This window comes from Schistocerca cancellata, chromosome 7 (assembly GCF_023864275.1).
Source record: "Schistocerca cancellata isolate TAMUIC-IGC-003103 chromosome 7, iqSchCanc2.1, whole genome shotgun sequence".
Lineage (NCBI taxonomy): Eukaryota > Metazoa > Arthropoda > Insecta > Orthoptera > Acrididae > Schistocerca > Schistocerca cancellata.
In genome coordinates this window covers 600,629,835-600,643,080 of record NC_064632.1, presented here as the reverse complement: position 1 = coordinate 600,643,080, position 13,246 = coordinate 600,629,835, and the positions used below count along the sequence as shown (strand labels likewise).

At 40.3% G+C, this 13,246-nt stretch overlaps 1 protein-coding gene across 2 annotated transcripts in view; it reads left to right on the top strand.

Moving 5' to 3' along the window:
* LOC126092026 (uncharacterized) overlaps positions 1 to 13,246 on the top strand; it is a 489,900-nt gene that overhangs the window by 461,068 nt on the left and 15,586 nt on the right. For both annotated transcript variants that reach the window (XM_049907420.1, XM_049907421.1), the window contains 2 exons: positions 9,415 to 9,632; positions 9,884 to 10,010. In XM_049907420.1, the coding sequence (XP_049763377.1) occupies positions 9,415 to 9,632; positions 9,884 to 10,010 (345 nt within the window). The remainder of the gene's footprint in view (positions 1 to 9,414; positions 9,633 to 9,883; positions 10,011 to 13,246) is intronic.

Sequence of the window (13,246 nt, the reverse complement as noted above, 5' to 3'; positions counted from 1 at the left end):
ACCTCTGTTACACTGTGTGCATGGTTAGCGCGGGAAATATCTAGCAGTGGCATGAGGAAGTTGCAAATATCGTCTAATATCACGTTCCTTGGCCAAGTTACTTTCTAAACTCGGTGAAAAGGGTGATTTTATTACGAGCGCACACCACTGGCGACCGGCAACATCACTTTCGGTCTGTTAATAAACACCCCAGTGATCACAGTCTATATTCAATGTCACAGTATTTGTGTCGAAGACCACTTCATTCGGAAGCAATATACGCTTCGGTTTACAAAGCATGTATAGTTATTACGATGGATATTGTCAGCGACACTTGTGTGCACCTGTAGAGCAGAGATCGCCTTTTATGCAGGGTGACAGCAGCATAGTTGTTGCGACTGTGCTTTTAATAGCCAGTCACTTTTAAGACGATTCCGTCTCTCTTCCTAATTCACGCTGGTACCACTTGCAAGAAAAACAAATTGGAGCACGTCCTTCTATCCCATATTTTACGCTCAATATTTTTGCTGCCACGAACATTCAGGTATTGGAGAAGTATGGGATGTCCAATAGATTACTAATCTTTGAAGAAAGTGTTAGGGTGTACAGTTACTGTCGTCAGTGTTCTGACAAGTGCAAAGAATATGACTATGTCTGGTCATAAGGGAGTTATCAGGAGAAAGAAAACTGGCGTTCTACGGATCGGAGCGTGGAATGTCAGATCCCTTAATCGGGCAGGTAGGTTAGAAAATTTAAAAAGGGAAATGGATAGGTTAAAGTTAGATATAGTGGGAATTAGTGAAGTTCGGTGGCAGGAGGAACAAGACTTTTGGTCGGGTGATTACAGGGTTATAAATACAAAATCAAATAGGGGTAATGCAGGAGTAGGTTTAATAATGAATAAAAAAATAGGAGTGCGGGTTAGCTACTACAAACAGCATAGTGAACGCATTATTGTGGCCAAGATAGACACAAAGCCCATGCCTACTACAGTAGTACAAGTTTATATGCCAACTACCTCTGCAGATGATGAAGAAATAGATGAAATGTATGACGAGATAAAAGAAATTATTCAGGTAGTGAAAGGAGACGAAAATTTAATAGTCATGGGTGACTGGAATTCGTCAGTAGGAAAAGGGAGAGAAGGAAACATAGTAGGTGAATATGGATTGGGGGGAAGGAATGAAAGAGGAAGCCGCCTTGTAGAATTTTGCACAGAGCATAACTTAATCATAGCCAACACTTGGTTCAAGAATCATAAAAGAAGGTTGTATACCTGGAAGAATCCTGGAGATACTAGTAGATATCAGATAGATTATATAATGGTAAGACAGAGATTTAGGAACCAGGTTTTAAATTGTAAGACATTTCCTGGGGCAGATGTGGATTCTGACCACAATCTATTGGTTATGAACTGCAGATTGAAACTGAAGAAACTGCAAAAAGGTGGGAATTTAAGGAGATGGGACCTGGATAAACTGAAAGACCCAGAGGTTGTAGAGAGTTTCAGGGAGAGCATAAGGGAACAATTGACAGGAATGGGGGAAAGAAATACAGTAGAAGAAGAATGGGTAGCTCTGAGGGATGAAGTAGTGAAGGCAGCAGAGGATCAAGTAGGTAAAAAGACGAGGGCTAATAGAAATCCTTGGGTAACAGAAGAAATATTGAATTTAATTGATGAAAGGAGAAAATACAAAAATGCAGTAAATGAAGCAGGCAAAAAGGAATACAGACGTCTCAAAAATGATATCGACAGGAAGTGCAAAATGGCTAAGCAGGGATGGCTAGAGGACAAATGTAAGGTTGTAGAGGCTTGTCTCACTAGGGGTAAGATAGATACTGCCTACAGGAAAATTAAAGAGACCTTTGGAGAGAAGAGAACCACTTGTATGAATATCAAGAGCTCAGATGGCAACCCAGTTCTAAGCAAAGAAGGGAAGGCAGAAAGGTGGAAGGAGTATATAGAGGGTTTATACAAGGGCGATGTACTTGAGGACAATATTATGGAAATGGAAGAGGATGTAGATGAAGACGAAATGGGAGATAAGATACTGCGTGAAGAGTTTGACAGAGCACTGAAAGACCTGAGTCGAAACAAGGCCCCGGGAGTAGACAACATTCCATTTGAACTACTGATGGCCTCGGGAGAGCCAGTCATGACAAAACTCTACCATCTGGTGAGCACGATGTATGAGACAGGCGAAATACCCTCAGACTTCAAGAAGAATATAATAATTCCAATCCCAAAGAAAGCAGGTGTTGACAGATGTGAAAATTACCGAACTATCAGTTTAATAAGTCACAGCTGCAAAATACTAACGCGAATTCTTTACAGACGAATGGAAAAACTGGTAGAAGCCGACCTCGGGGAAGATCAGTTTGGATTCCGTAGAAATGTTGGAACACGTGAGGCAATACTGACCTTACGACTTATCTTAGAAAATAGATTAAGAAAAGGCAAACCTACGTTTCTAGCATTTGTAGACTTAGAGAAAGCTTTTGACAATGTTAACTGGAATACTCTCTTTCAAATTCTGAAGGTGGCAGGGGTAAAATACAGGGAACGAAAGGCTATTTACAGTTTGTACAGAAACCAGATGGCAGTTATAAGAGTCGAGGGGCATGAAAGAGAAGCAGTGGTTGGGAAAGGAGTAAGACAGGGTTGTAGCCTCTCCCCGATGTTATTCAATCTGTATATTGAGCAAGCAGTAAAGGAAACAAAAGAAAAATTCGGAGTAGGTATTAAAATTCATGGAGAAGAAGTAAAAACTTTGAGGTTCGCCGATGACATTGTAATTCTGTCAGAGACAGCAAAGGACTTGGAAGAGCAGTTGAACGGAATGGACAGTGTCTTGAAAGGAGGATATAAGATGAACATCAACAAAAGCAAAACGAGGATAATGGAATGTAGTCAAATTAAGTCGGGTGATGCTGAGGGAATTAGATTAGGAAATGAGACACTTAAAGTAGTAAAGGAGTTTTGCTATTTAGGGAGTAAAATAACCGATGATGGTCGAAGTAGAGAGGATATAAAATGTAGACTGGCAATGGCAAGGAAAGCGTTTCTGAAGAAGAGGAATTTGTTAACATCGAGTATAGATTTAAGTGTCAGGAAGTCGTTTCTGAAAGTATTTGTATGGAGTGTAGCCATGTATGGAAGTGAAACATGGGCGATAACTAGTTTGGACAAGAAGAGAATAGAAGCTTTCGAAATGTGGTGCTACAGAAGAATGCTGAAGATAAGGTGAGTAGATCACGTAACTAATGAGGAGGTATTGAATAGGATTGGGGAGAAGAGAAGTTTGTGGCACAACTTGACTAGAAGAAGGGATCGGTTGGTAGGACATGTTTTGAGGCATCAAGGAATCACAAATTTAGCATTGGAGGGCAGTGTGGAGGGTAAAAATCGTAGAGGGAGACCACGAGATGAATACACTAAGCAGATTCAGAAGGATGTAGGTTGCAGTAGATACTGGGAGATGAAGAAGCTTGCACAGGATAGAGTAGCATGGAGAGCTGCATCAAACCAGTCTCAGGACTGAAGACCACAACAACAACAACAACAACAAGGGAGGTATGTGTTTGACAGGGAAATCTGCGATTTCAATGCATCGATAGCCTTAATGGGATGAAAGATTTTACGTGGAAAGTTATGTCCAATCATAAGAAGAATTTAAATTTACGTGGGCAGTTGATATTTCCAGATCCACAGCCATTAGGAAGAGGTATTTTCGATAGTTCGCTGATTTCTGAATGTCACCAGATTGGGGCTGTGGTTGTGATCAGAACGAATTGACATTTCCAGCTTAAGGCTCTAGTGAGCAGCGGGTAAAAATAAAAGTTCTGGCTCGCCAGCTAGTCGGTTCCTGCCCTTATCAGCGTGGACAGGTCCCAGTGGTGCCCTCGCAGTGCTCTGTGGATAGCTGAATAGTGAACTGATACTCAGTATGCATTGGCTTGTCACTGTGATCATGTGTGTTTCATTTATTCTCCATTAAAAATGAAACAATTCAGTATTCATCACTGCCAAGTGTGGGGACTGGACATGTTGATAACATCTGAATTCCTACCACTCCAATCATTCCCTGATACTCCGTATGGCCGGGGTGGTGCACTCTGGCATACGCGTGCATCCACAGCTGCGGATGTCGTCATGTCAGCTGTTTTCTCTGACCTCTGAGCGTTCGCACTGGCTATGTATGAAGAGACAGGCGCACTGCTTTTGGACATCTGGGGTGTGAGTGAGCTGTATGTACGAGTGATCTCAGGCACTAAGGCATGGCAACTACTAGGATTGTGGTTTAGTGCTTCTCAATGAATTGCAGTGCACTCTGTCTTGTACTAGTATTTGTTGTTCTTACTATCCTATTATGTGGTAGACCCTTTCCTCATTCTTCTTTGTCCTGGTGTAGCTGAGAGAAGAAACGTAGGAATTCTATAGTGCTTTATAAAATACACTTAGCGGACCTGTAGTGGTTAAGAGTTCCACAATCGTGACAGTATAAACTGACGCCGAAATTTGAAATTCCGACTATCATTTTAGATAGTACCACTTCGAAGTGAGATGTCAAATCCCTGATTGTTCAGTATATTATTTGCAGTAATGGTACTGAGAGCACACACAGCGATCGAACTCCTCTGCAGATTGTTTAAGGACATAGCTTGCAGTTGAGCTGAAATGTGTAGTTCTCAGATACCTCCAGTGTAATGGACCTCCTGCCAAATACCATATCTGTGACATTAGCCGCCAACAGGAGGCAATGGGAGAAAAAATCGGAACAGTGGAAACCTGGCAGTCGTGAGATCAAATCCTGCCATATATACCACTCCTACTGTCCACCAATAGTATGTAAGGAAAACTGCCTGCATGCAGAGGGTATTGATTTAATTAATTATTAATTAATTAATAAATAATTAATAGTTTATCAGTCTGATAGAGTGAGGAAATATTTCCAAGACATCTCCAGCTGTGGATTCACCAGGTATACACTACTTTGTTAAGGATAAAGGAGTGGTTAGTGTGACACAGACATATACTTGCTGGGCAGAAAGTAGCCATCAGAGAGAGAGAGAGAGAGAGAGAGAGAGAGAGAGAGAGAGAAAGAGAGAGATCATGTCTTGAGAGAAATTTCCCAGGTATCAGTACCGAAGAGTTGTGGCCACCTGTAACTAAGATGTGCCGCCACCTGATGCTTTGTCAAACTGGAATTAACCAGAAGGATGAGGGGGAGGAAGGGAGGGAATTGGAGGGAGGAGGGGTAGGGATCTCTTATCCCAGTGTCCTCTGCTGGTTCTATTGTGAAATAACTGTCACTATTTGTACTGGACGAGCACATAGAGCAGCTGCTTGCATTGACACGGCACCAAAAGTGTTTGTTTGGGAACAGATTGTACTGGTGCTGTAACCAGAAGTAGGCACTTGAGGAGGCAAAGGACACCGCCACGGACAAAGAGGACTACAGTTCCTGGGGTTGTCCTGGCTGCTGCACAGTCACGAAAAAATGGGTGCAGTATTCTGAGACAATATTGTCTGTTGGTTTGGAAAGGTTGGTCGGAATTCTCCCAAGGAATGGCATACAACAGGAAGTAGCCACTTGAGGTGTGCTAATACTGTGTGTCGGGTGGCAGTGCAGTAGCCAACAGCTGTTGCGGAGCACAATTAGTGTGGCCTCCGAGGCACCGGCGAAGCGACTGGCACATGAGCTCACAGCGTCCTGGCCAGCACGGCTGCCCTGCACTCGGTGCAAAGGTGCAACCAGAGGATTTTTTACAGTGTAATTACATGTGGTAAGCTATGTTGACAGCAATTTCGCGATGTTATTCCTTTCACAACTGGAAAGAAGGCGATCTATTCAATTACTGCTTTTCGATGTATTTTACAAGACCTGCAACTTCCAACACAGCAGAGAATGATGAGCCTTTCTCACCAAATAAGAGAGAGGTCCAACCCTGTGAATCGAATTTTATAAAGACGGAGTATAGCCTTTACTATGTGATTAAACTTTGTGTCTTGAGATCCTTCCCCTCCAGTACAGACTGAGTCCTTTTCTCGAACATATCGATGTGGGGGTGGCAGGGGAGGGCTGGGGGATTTTAAAAAGGGCAAAGAGTTGATTAATTGATCGATTTAATTAATTACTCAATTAATTTGATATCAAAAGTGTGCTTCTATCGGCCAAGGGAGAATGGAGGGTTTTCCCAGAGGGGGAGTGGGAGGAGTGTGGGTTTCTCAGGAGGACAGATTATCCCCAGAGGGTGACATGTCAACCCCTGGGGGGGGGGGGGGGTGATGAACCACTTAGCAGAGCAATAGATTGATGTCATAAATCAATCAAGTTTGTCCCTTAATGTTTGCTTGGCCCTGAATGAATGCCAGGTTGCCAGGTGCACTAACAAACTGTGCTGATCCTCGCTTTGTTCTACTACTATTGTTACAATGCAACAATGCATAGATTGATCACATCGTTATAGGTGGTGTTAGTTAACATATAAACTTGTACTATTGTGATGAGTGTTGGCTTCGTATCTATCTCGGCTACGATCGTGTGTTCATCATGTTTTTCTTAGTAGCTTAGCCTCATTATTATATTTTTATTCGTTATTGGAGCTACTCTTGTGTTACTCCTCTTTGACTTTCTATTTATAACCCTGTACTCACCTGACCAGAAGTCCTGCTCCTCCTGCCACCGAATGTCATTTACTCCTACTGCAACTTGCAATGGGAATAATTGAAGTTCAGTGGCAAGAGGTAAAGGACTTATGGTCAGGTGAGTACAGTGTTTGTCAATACAAAATCAAATAGGGGTAATGGAGGAGAAGTGTAATAACTTTATCAGTGTCAGTGTACTGTGAATGGAACGTAATTGCTATGCAATCTGGACAGGAGGCATTGCCATTACAGAGTGATCTGATGTGGTTCACTACATCGAGCATAACTATTTCTAAGAATACCGTGTTGCAGGTGTTCTGTATTCGAATTCATGATTATTTACTTTATCTTCTTTGGTGAAAGAATTTCGGAAAACCGTATTTAGTAACTCCGCTTCAGTTTCACAGCTATCAGTAACATTACCATTCCTATCATCCAAGGAAGGTATTCTTTGTGCCTTTCCGCTAGTGTACTTAAAATACAATGAGAATGTCATCTGATTTTCTGCCAGATTTCGAGACAGAATTCCATAGTCGCAACTACTAAAAGTACCTGGCATTCAAGTCATTGTTAAGTTTCGAGGTTTTGTCGAACTCGCGAGTCTTTGCCATGATGTGCTTTTTTCTTCATTTCTTAATTTGGCATCGCTTTTACTTTGAATCTGCAACAGTGATCTGGCCAGTTTTGTGTATCATGCGGATCAGCTCCGTGTCTTATTAACGCATTTGATGTAAATCGGTCAATTGTCGTCGATACTATTTCTTTGAAATTAGACGTATCTGGCGTATCCTTATACAGTCAGTGGGGATTGTCTCTTAAAAAAGCGTCTAGTGACTTATTATTTGCTTTTTTTGCGTTTATTTGTGATTGATTTGGATGTTACGCTAGCCAGACTCGCTGCACTAACCTTGTGCTCACTAATCCCTGTATCCATCATGCTGGTCCCTATTTGCTCAGGGTTATTTATTGCTAACAGCAAAGTATGTTTTCGGAATGGACTCCTGAAGTAATTATTCAAAATAAATTTTGAGGAATCCATGTATCACAATTCATGACGATGTTTTATACATACCATTGGCTCTGAACATGTATTTGCGCCAATATATCATGGATAGATGGAAGTCACCGCAGTATACCTATTCGAAATGAGGCCCATATTGTCCTAGGTCTACGCACATCCTATGCTTCACATGCAACCTTTGAGACTGAAGCCCTGCTTGCTCTCTTCTGAGACCCACAAACCTAGAAAATCGCACAGTCCCCTCCAAACAGCTGCCGCTACTCCCGCAGCTGCCTCCTGCGTGTAATTGGCTTGTGACGTATCAAGTGGAACCCGATACCACAGCATAATACTTATCATTAAAAACACCTTTAAAGTTCTTAATACTTATCACAGTATTGTGCTTCAGCCTTTCACAAGCTCGTTATGATGTATTTGATTTTATTGTATCGTGTTTATGGGGTTTGTGATGAAGTTCAAATGAAAACTCAATAGTCACTGTAATCACCGTTTTGTCTTCTTCAACCACCACACCATGAATGTGTAGACCCACCAGGGAATACGCCGCGTCTTCTGGTCATTCTGTTTACGACGGACGAGCCGTTCCCGTCCACCACACTGACCTCTGATAGTTAACGCTCTCTCCACCAGCTCACGCTAAACGAACCAACTAATCGCAATGTCACAACGTTGAATAAGGAAAGGTTTTCGTGTTTCAGCCTGCCTGTTTGACACATTACATGAAATCAGCAAAAGGAGCACTTCAGAGTCAGTATTAGCTTAGGGGGAAATGTACGCATGAAATACCTAGCCAAGAAGAAAAATTCCTAGTAGATATCAATAACTGCATAAAGTGAGTGAACTAGTAAATTTGTAAAGTCGTTTGTATTTTATGGAAACGCTGTTTCTTTTTAATATAAAATGACAAATTGGTCGGAAATGTAAAGGAAAATGATTATATTTCGAGGCGGAATGTGCCTAGAGCTAGTCTTATATCTCTGATCATTACTTTTTATCTTCAGTCGTTTTCACACCCATGATACGAGTATAGCCAGCTGTTGTTACGAGAGCTAGATGCAGTTCAATTTCCTACGTGTATCCCATCATTGCTTTTTCACCTAAAAGTAAATAGTTCTGTTCTTATTTCGATGTTGCTCCAGCTATACATACACAAATCAAATTAAACATGAATGGTTAGTAACTATGATAGACATTTATCTTAATAACAAAGCTGTAAATTTTCTAACCATTTTATTATTTGGGTTATGGTAACAATGTATTGAAATCTGAGGGAAACTGTACCTTAAGCCAGTTCACACTTACAGTATGGCAATACTGATTAATGATATAAATGCTATGTAGGCTTAAAACAATAAATATATTTTGTTGCTTTTAAACGTTTATTAACATTAATTTTTAGACCTAGTTCCTTAAATTGATAAATTATTTATATATGTCTTTGTTTGGATGTTCAGTTTATTAGTCCTGTGTTTATGTTCAATGCAATCTATTCATAATATATGACTTGTCCACTAATTTACTTTCCTCCATATTCGCTCACTTTCCTTCTGTTTCTCTCTCAGACCATAGTATACTCATATTTGGCATGAAAAACATGACAGCGATGCCGGCAACTTGTTCTGTGTTCAAATTTACTTTTTCTATGCAGTGTTACTATTTTAGCTATTAATATTTTCTGACTTTCTGTGAATTCATAACACAAGTCATAACTATTTGTTTCGATGGTTTATAGGTTTTCCTCTTATGCAAATGTATTCATTCTCAGATTACAGGCTTGTCAGCTGCCAGCACATACTCTGTAACCGTTTCTGCAAAGACAGTGACTCTTGGTGAAGAATCAAGGGCGATAGGTCACACATTTCCTCCAAAAGCAATTTTGCCACAGAATGCACTAATGGTTGTTAAAACAGAGAGTAGCAGCCATAATCCTGATGTAGTAACCTTACAGATGCATCCTGCTGAGAGAATCAGTGGTGTCAACAGGTAATGAATATGCAATGATTTATGCAATGCTTGTTGCACAACCAAATCATATTCAAAATGAGTCTTAGAGCTACTTAGACATTTTCATACAACAACTCTCAATTAAATATAACAAGTTATAAAACATCGGTTAGACTGTAGTTTCAACATAATACTAAAATTGTAGTGTACGTTATGCAAAAAGTTTGGAACTGCAGTATTACTGATGCTATATGAAATATGAATCTTCTGTTTTCCCTAATTCCCTACAGGACATACATCCTCCTGCATCTGATCAATGACTCAAGTACCCAACAGCCATTTTATGACAGCGAGTTAACTACATTACTTAAGTCAAGACTGACTGAAAATTATCATCTCATATCAGAGTATACACAGGTAGGTGACGTTCCACAAGTTTGCTGTTATCAGTTATAGGGACGTAAGCCCATCTTTTATGTACATGCATTAATTTGGATTTTCTACAAATATTTCCCATAAATGCTTATTCCTCATATCGTTCTGGAATATGTGAAAAGGAGGACAAAGAAATAGCTGATGATATTTTTATTTTTTATTGTTTAGTATTAATATGCTAGTTTTAAAAATTACTTATGTCAACATGTAGCTCTTGCAATTTAAGATTCATGAACCATCCTCCACAGATAATGACACTTGTACGTGGAACTGTTGTGATATTTTGATGAGGATGAGTTAATTCAAATCCTCATAGTTTCTAGACAGAAATTTGTGTACCAAAAGTAGTTGTAAATGTTACAAGCAGTTCCTGTGGATCCACATCCCAGTCTAGTCCTAAACATCTCCACATTGTTTCCTGTGGAGAGGCATGTAACAATGAATGCAGTGATTCACTTGTCACATGGGAATGTTTACCTCAGGACATTGATTGATGTCATCTGATAGGAGTATACAGTGTACCTGAACTTATATCCTTTTCTTGCCTCTCCATGACAATGCTAAAAGAAGTACATGTTAAACATCACATCAACACTGTCTTACATGGAAAAGTACTAGTGCCTACAGATTTCAGAGCACTCCTATCTGAGGATATGCAGGACAGAAAAAATTCAACAATGGAAAATCGAGCATGGAATGTAACAGTATAATGGAAATGATAGTTGCTACTTACCACATAGCAGAGACAGAGTTGTGAATAAGCATCTTCACTATATGGTACGTAGCAACTATCATTTTCATAATACTGTTAGGATAGAAAGAAATTATTTTATGTGGGACTGGAAATGAAACAAAGATTCAATCTCAGGCAGTGATTCAAATGTACACAAATCAAAAAAAAAGTTTTGCAACTCTCAGTTCCCAGAACTCCTGAAGACAGATGTTGACTGTGGATATAGTATCACAGACACAGTCCCTTTGACTGATCAGAGATGTCATTAAACCCACCAAAAGATGTAAACAACCATGCATTAGCAGCACCTATTAGATGGAGGGAGCCCGACAGCTGATCTGTTCCAGTCATTCCATCAGGAAGGAGGCACACAGCTCGTGTTGTCTGTAGAACAACCATGCCTAGACAGTCAATACGTTCGATCTCGTTCGCAGTGTTACTTTGTGCCAGGAAGGGCTCTCAGCAAGAGAAGTGTCCAGGCATCTCAGAGTGAACCAAAGTGCTGTTGTTCAGACACAGAGGAGATACAAAGGGACAGGAACTGTCGATGACCTACCTACGGATTGTGGCTCTGAGGAACCTGTACAGCAATGCCACCATGTTGAATAATGCTTTTCATTTGGCCACAGGACCTCGTGTGACGACTCAAACTGGGCGCAATAGGCTGCATGATGCGCAACTTCAATCCTGATGTCCATGGCGAGGTCCAGCTTTACTACCATGATACCATGCAGCGCAGTACAGATGGGCCCAACAATATGCCAAGTGGGCCACTCAGGATTGGCATCAAATTCTCTTCACCAATGAGTGTCGCATATGCCTTCAAGCAGACAGTCATCGGAGATGTGTTTGGAGGCAACCCGGTCAGGCTGAACACCTTAGACATACTTTCCAGCGAGTGCAGCAGTTTCGCTGCTGTTTTGGGTGGCATTATGTGGGGCCGACATACGCCTCTGGTGGTGATGGAAGACACCATAACGGCTGCACTACACGTGAATGCCATGGACCGATAGTGCAACTATATTGGCAGCATATTGGCGATTCATTCGTTTTCATGGACGACAACTCGCGCCCCATCGTGCACATCTCGTGAATGACTTCCTTCAGGATAACGACATCGCTCTACTAGAGTGGCCAGCATGTTCTGCACACATGAACCCTATCGACATGCCTGGGATAGGCTGAAAATGGCTGTTTAAGGACGATACGACCAACCAACCACTCTGAGGGACCTTCAGCGAATCGCCATTGAGGAGTGGGACAATCTGAACCAACAGTGCCTTGATGAACTTGTGGATAGTATGCCATGATGAATACAAGCAAGCATCAGTGCAAGAGGACATGCTACTGGGTATTAGAAGTACCGGTGTGTACAGCAATCTGGGCCACCATCTTTGAAGATCTCGCTGTATGGCGGTACAACATGCAATGTGTGATTTTCATGAGCAATAAAAAGGGCAGAGATGATGTTTATGTTGATCTCTATTCCAGTTATCCGTACAGGTTCCAGAACTCTTGGAACTGAGGTGATGCTAAACTTTTTTTGATGCATGTATAATACTTTTATATAGCATCTACACAGAATATTGATAGTTAAAAATTTTTGGTAGTAATTAAAATTTGTCGAGCAGGTATAATTCAAATAATATAAAATATGAGCTATCATTATTGCATCTGAAAATCTGATCAATGCGTAGTATAATTAAGGAACTATTACCAGCTTTGAGGAATTAGAGTAATGAAATCCTGTTGATGTTGTCTGCTTGTTTGGACACAGATATGTGAAGTTATAATGGATCTTGGTAACCTCTGTAGTGTAGAAATGCAGAAAAGAGTTATTGCAACATCTGTGAAAACTATCTTATATGTTAGAACATTATAACATATGTTGCTGGAAATATGTGAAAATAAATTAATGATAAATCTTTTGCAACAAAAACTGTATCCCCATCTCATGTAGAAAATTGTAATCGTCCTAAAACACCTTGAAAGTAAAAAGAAGTGGTTACTGATAATTTTAATATATGGTTCTTAAAACGAACTCCTGTAGTACAGCTTCATTGGACTCTTTAATATTATCAGTCATTATTATTATCTCATAGAGTAAAGTTTTGATATAAGATGAGTAAATCTCAAAAGTAGCCATTTATAATTTCTTTGTAGACAGGCCAATGTTTTAAGAAACTGGTGAAATAATTCTGATGAACTAAATAAAAAGCTATGTTTTAGTAGTACAGTCACCACCTTACATAGAAACTATTTTCTCTCAAAGCTAGCTGAGATTAGACTAAAAAACAAGGGAGAGTGGTTACCACGTAAATAAAAAAATCTTGTATGAGAAGAAGGAAATAGTATTTGTCAACAGGAATTGATCTGATGTTGATTCTGCAGCTCACTGCAACACAAACAACAAAACATTTCAGAAAGTGATTCAAATAGCGACATTGTGACAAGAATGGATAGCTCTGAGAAACAAAATAGTGAA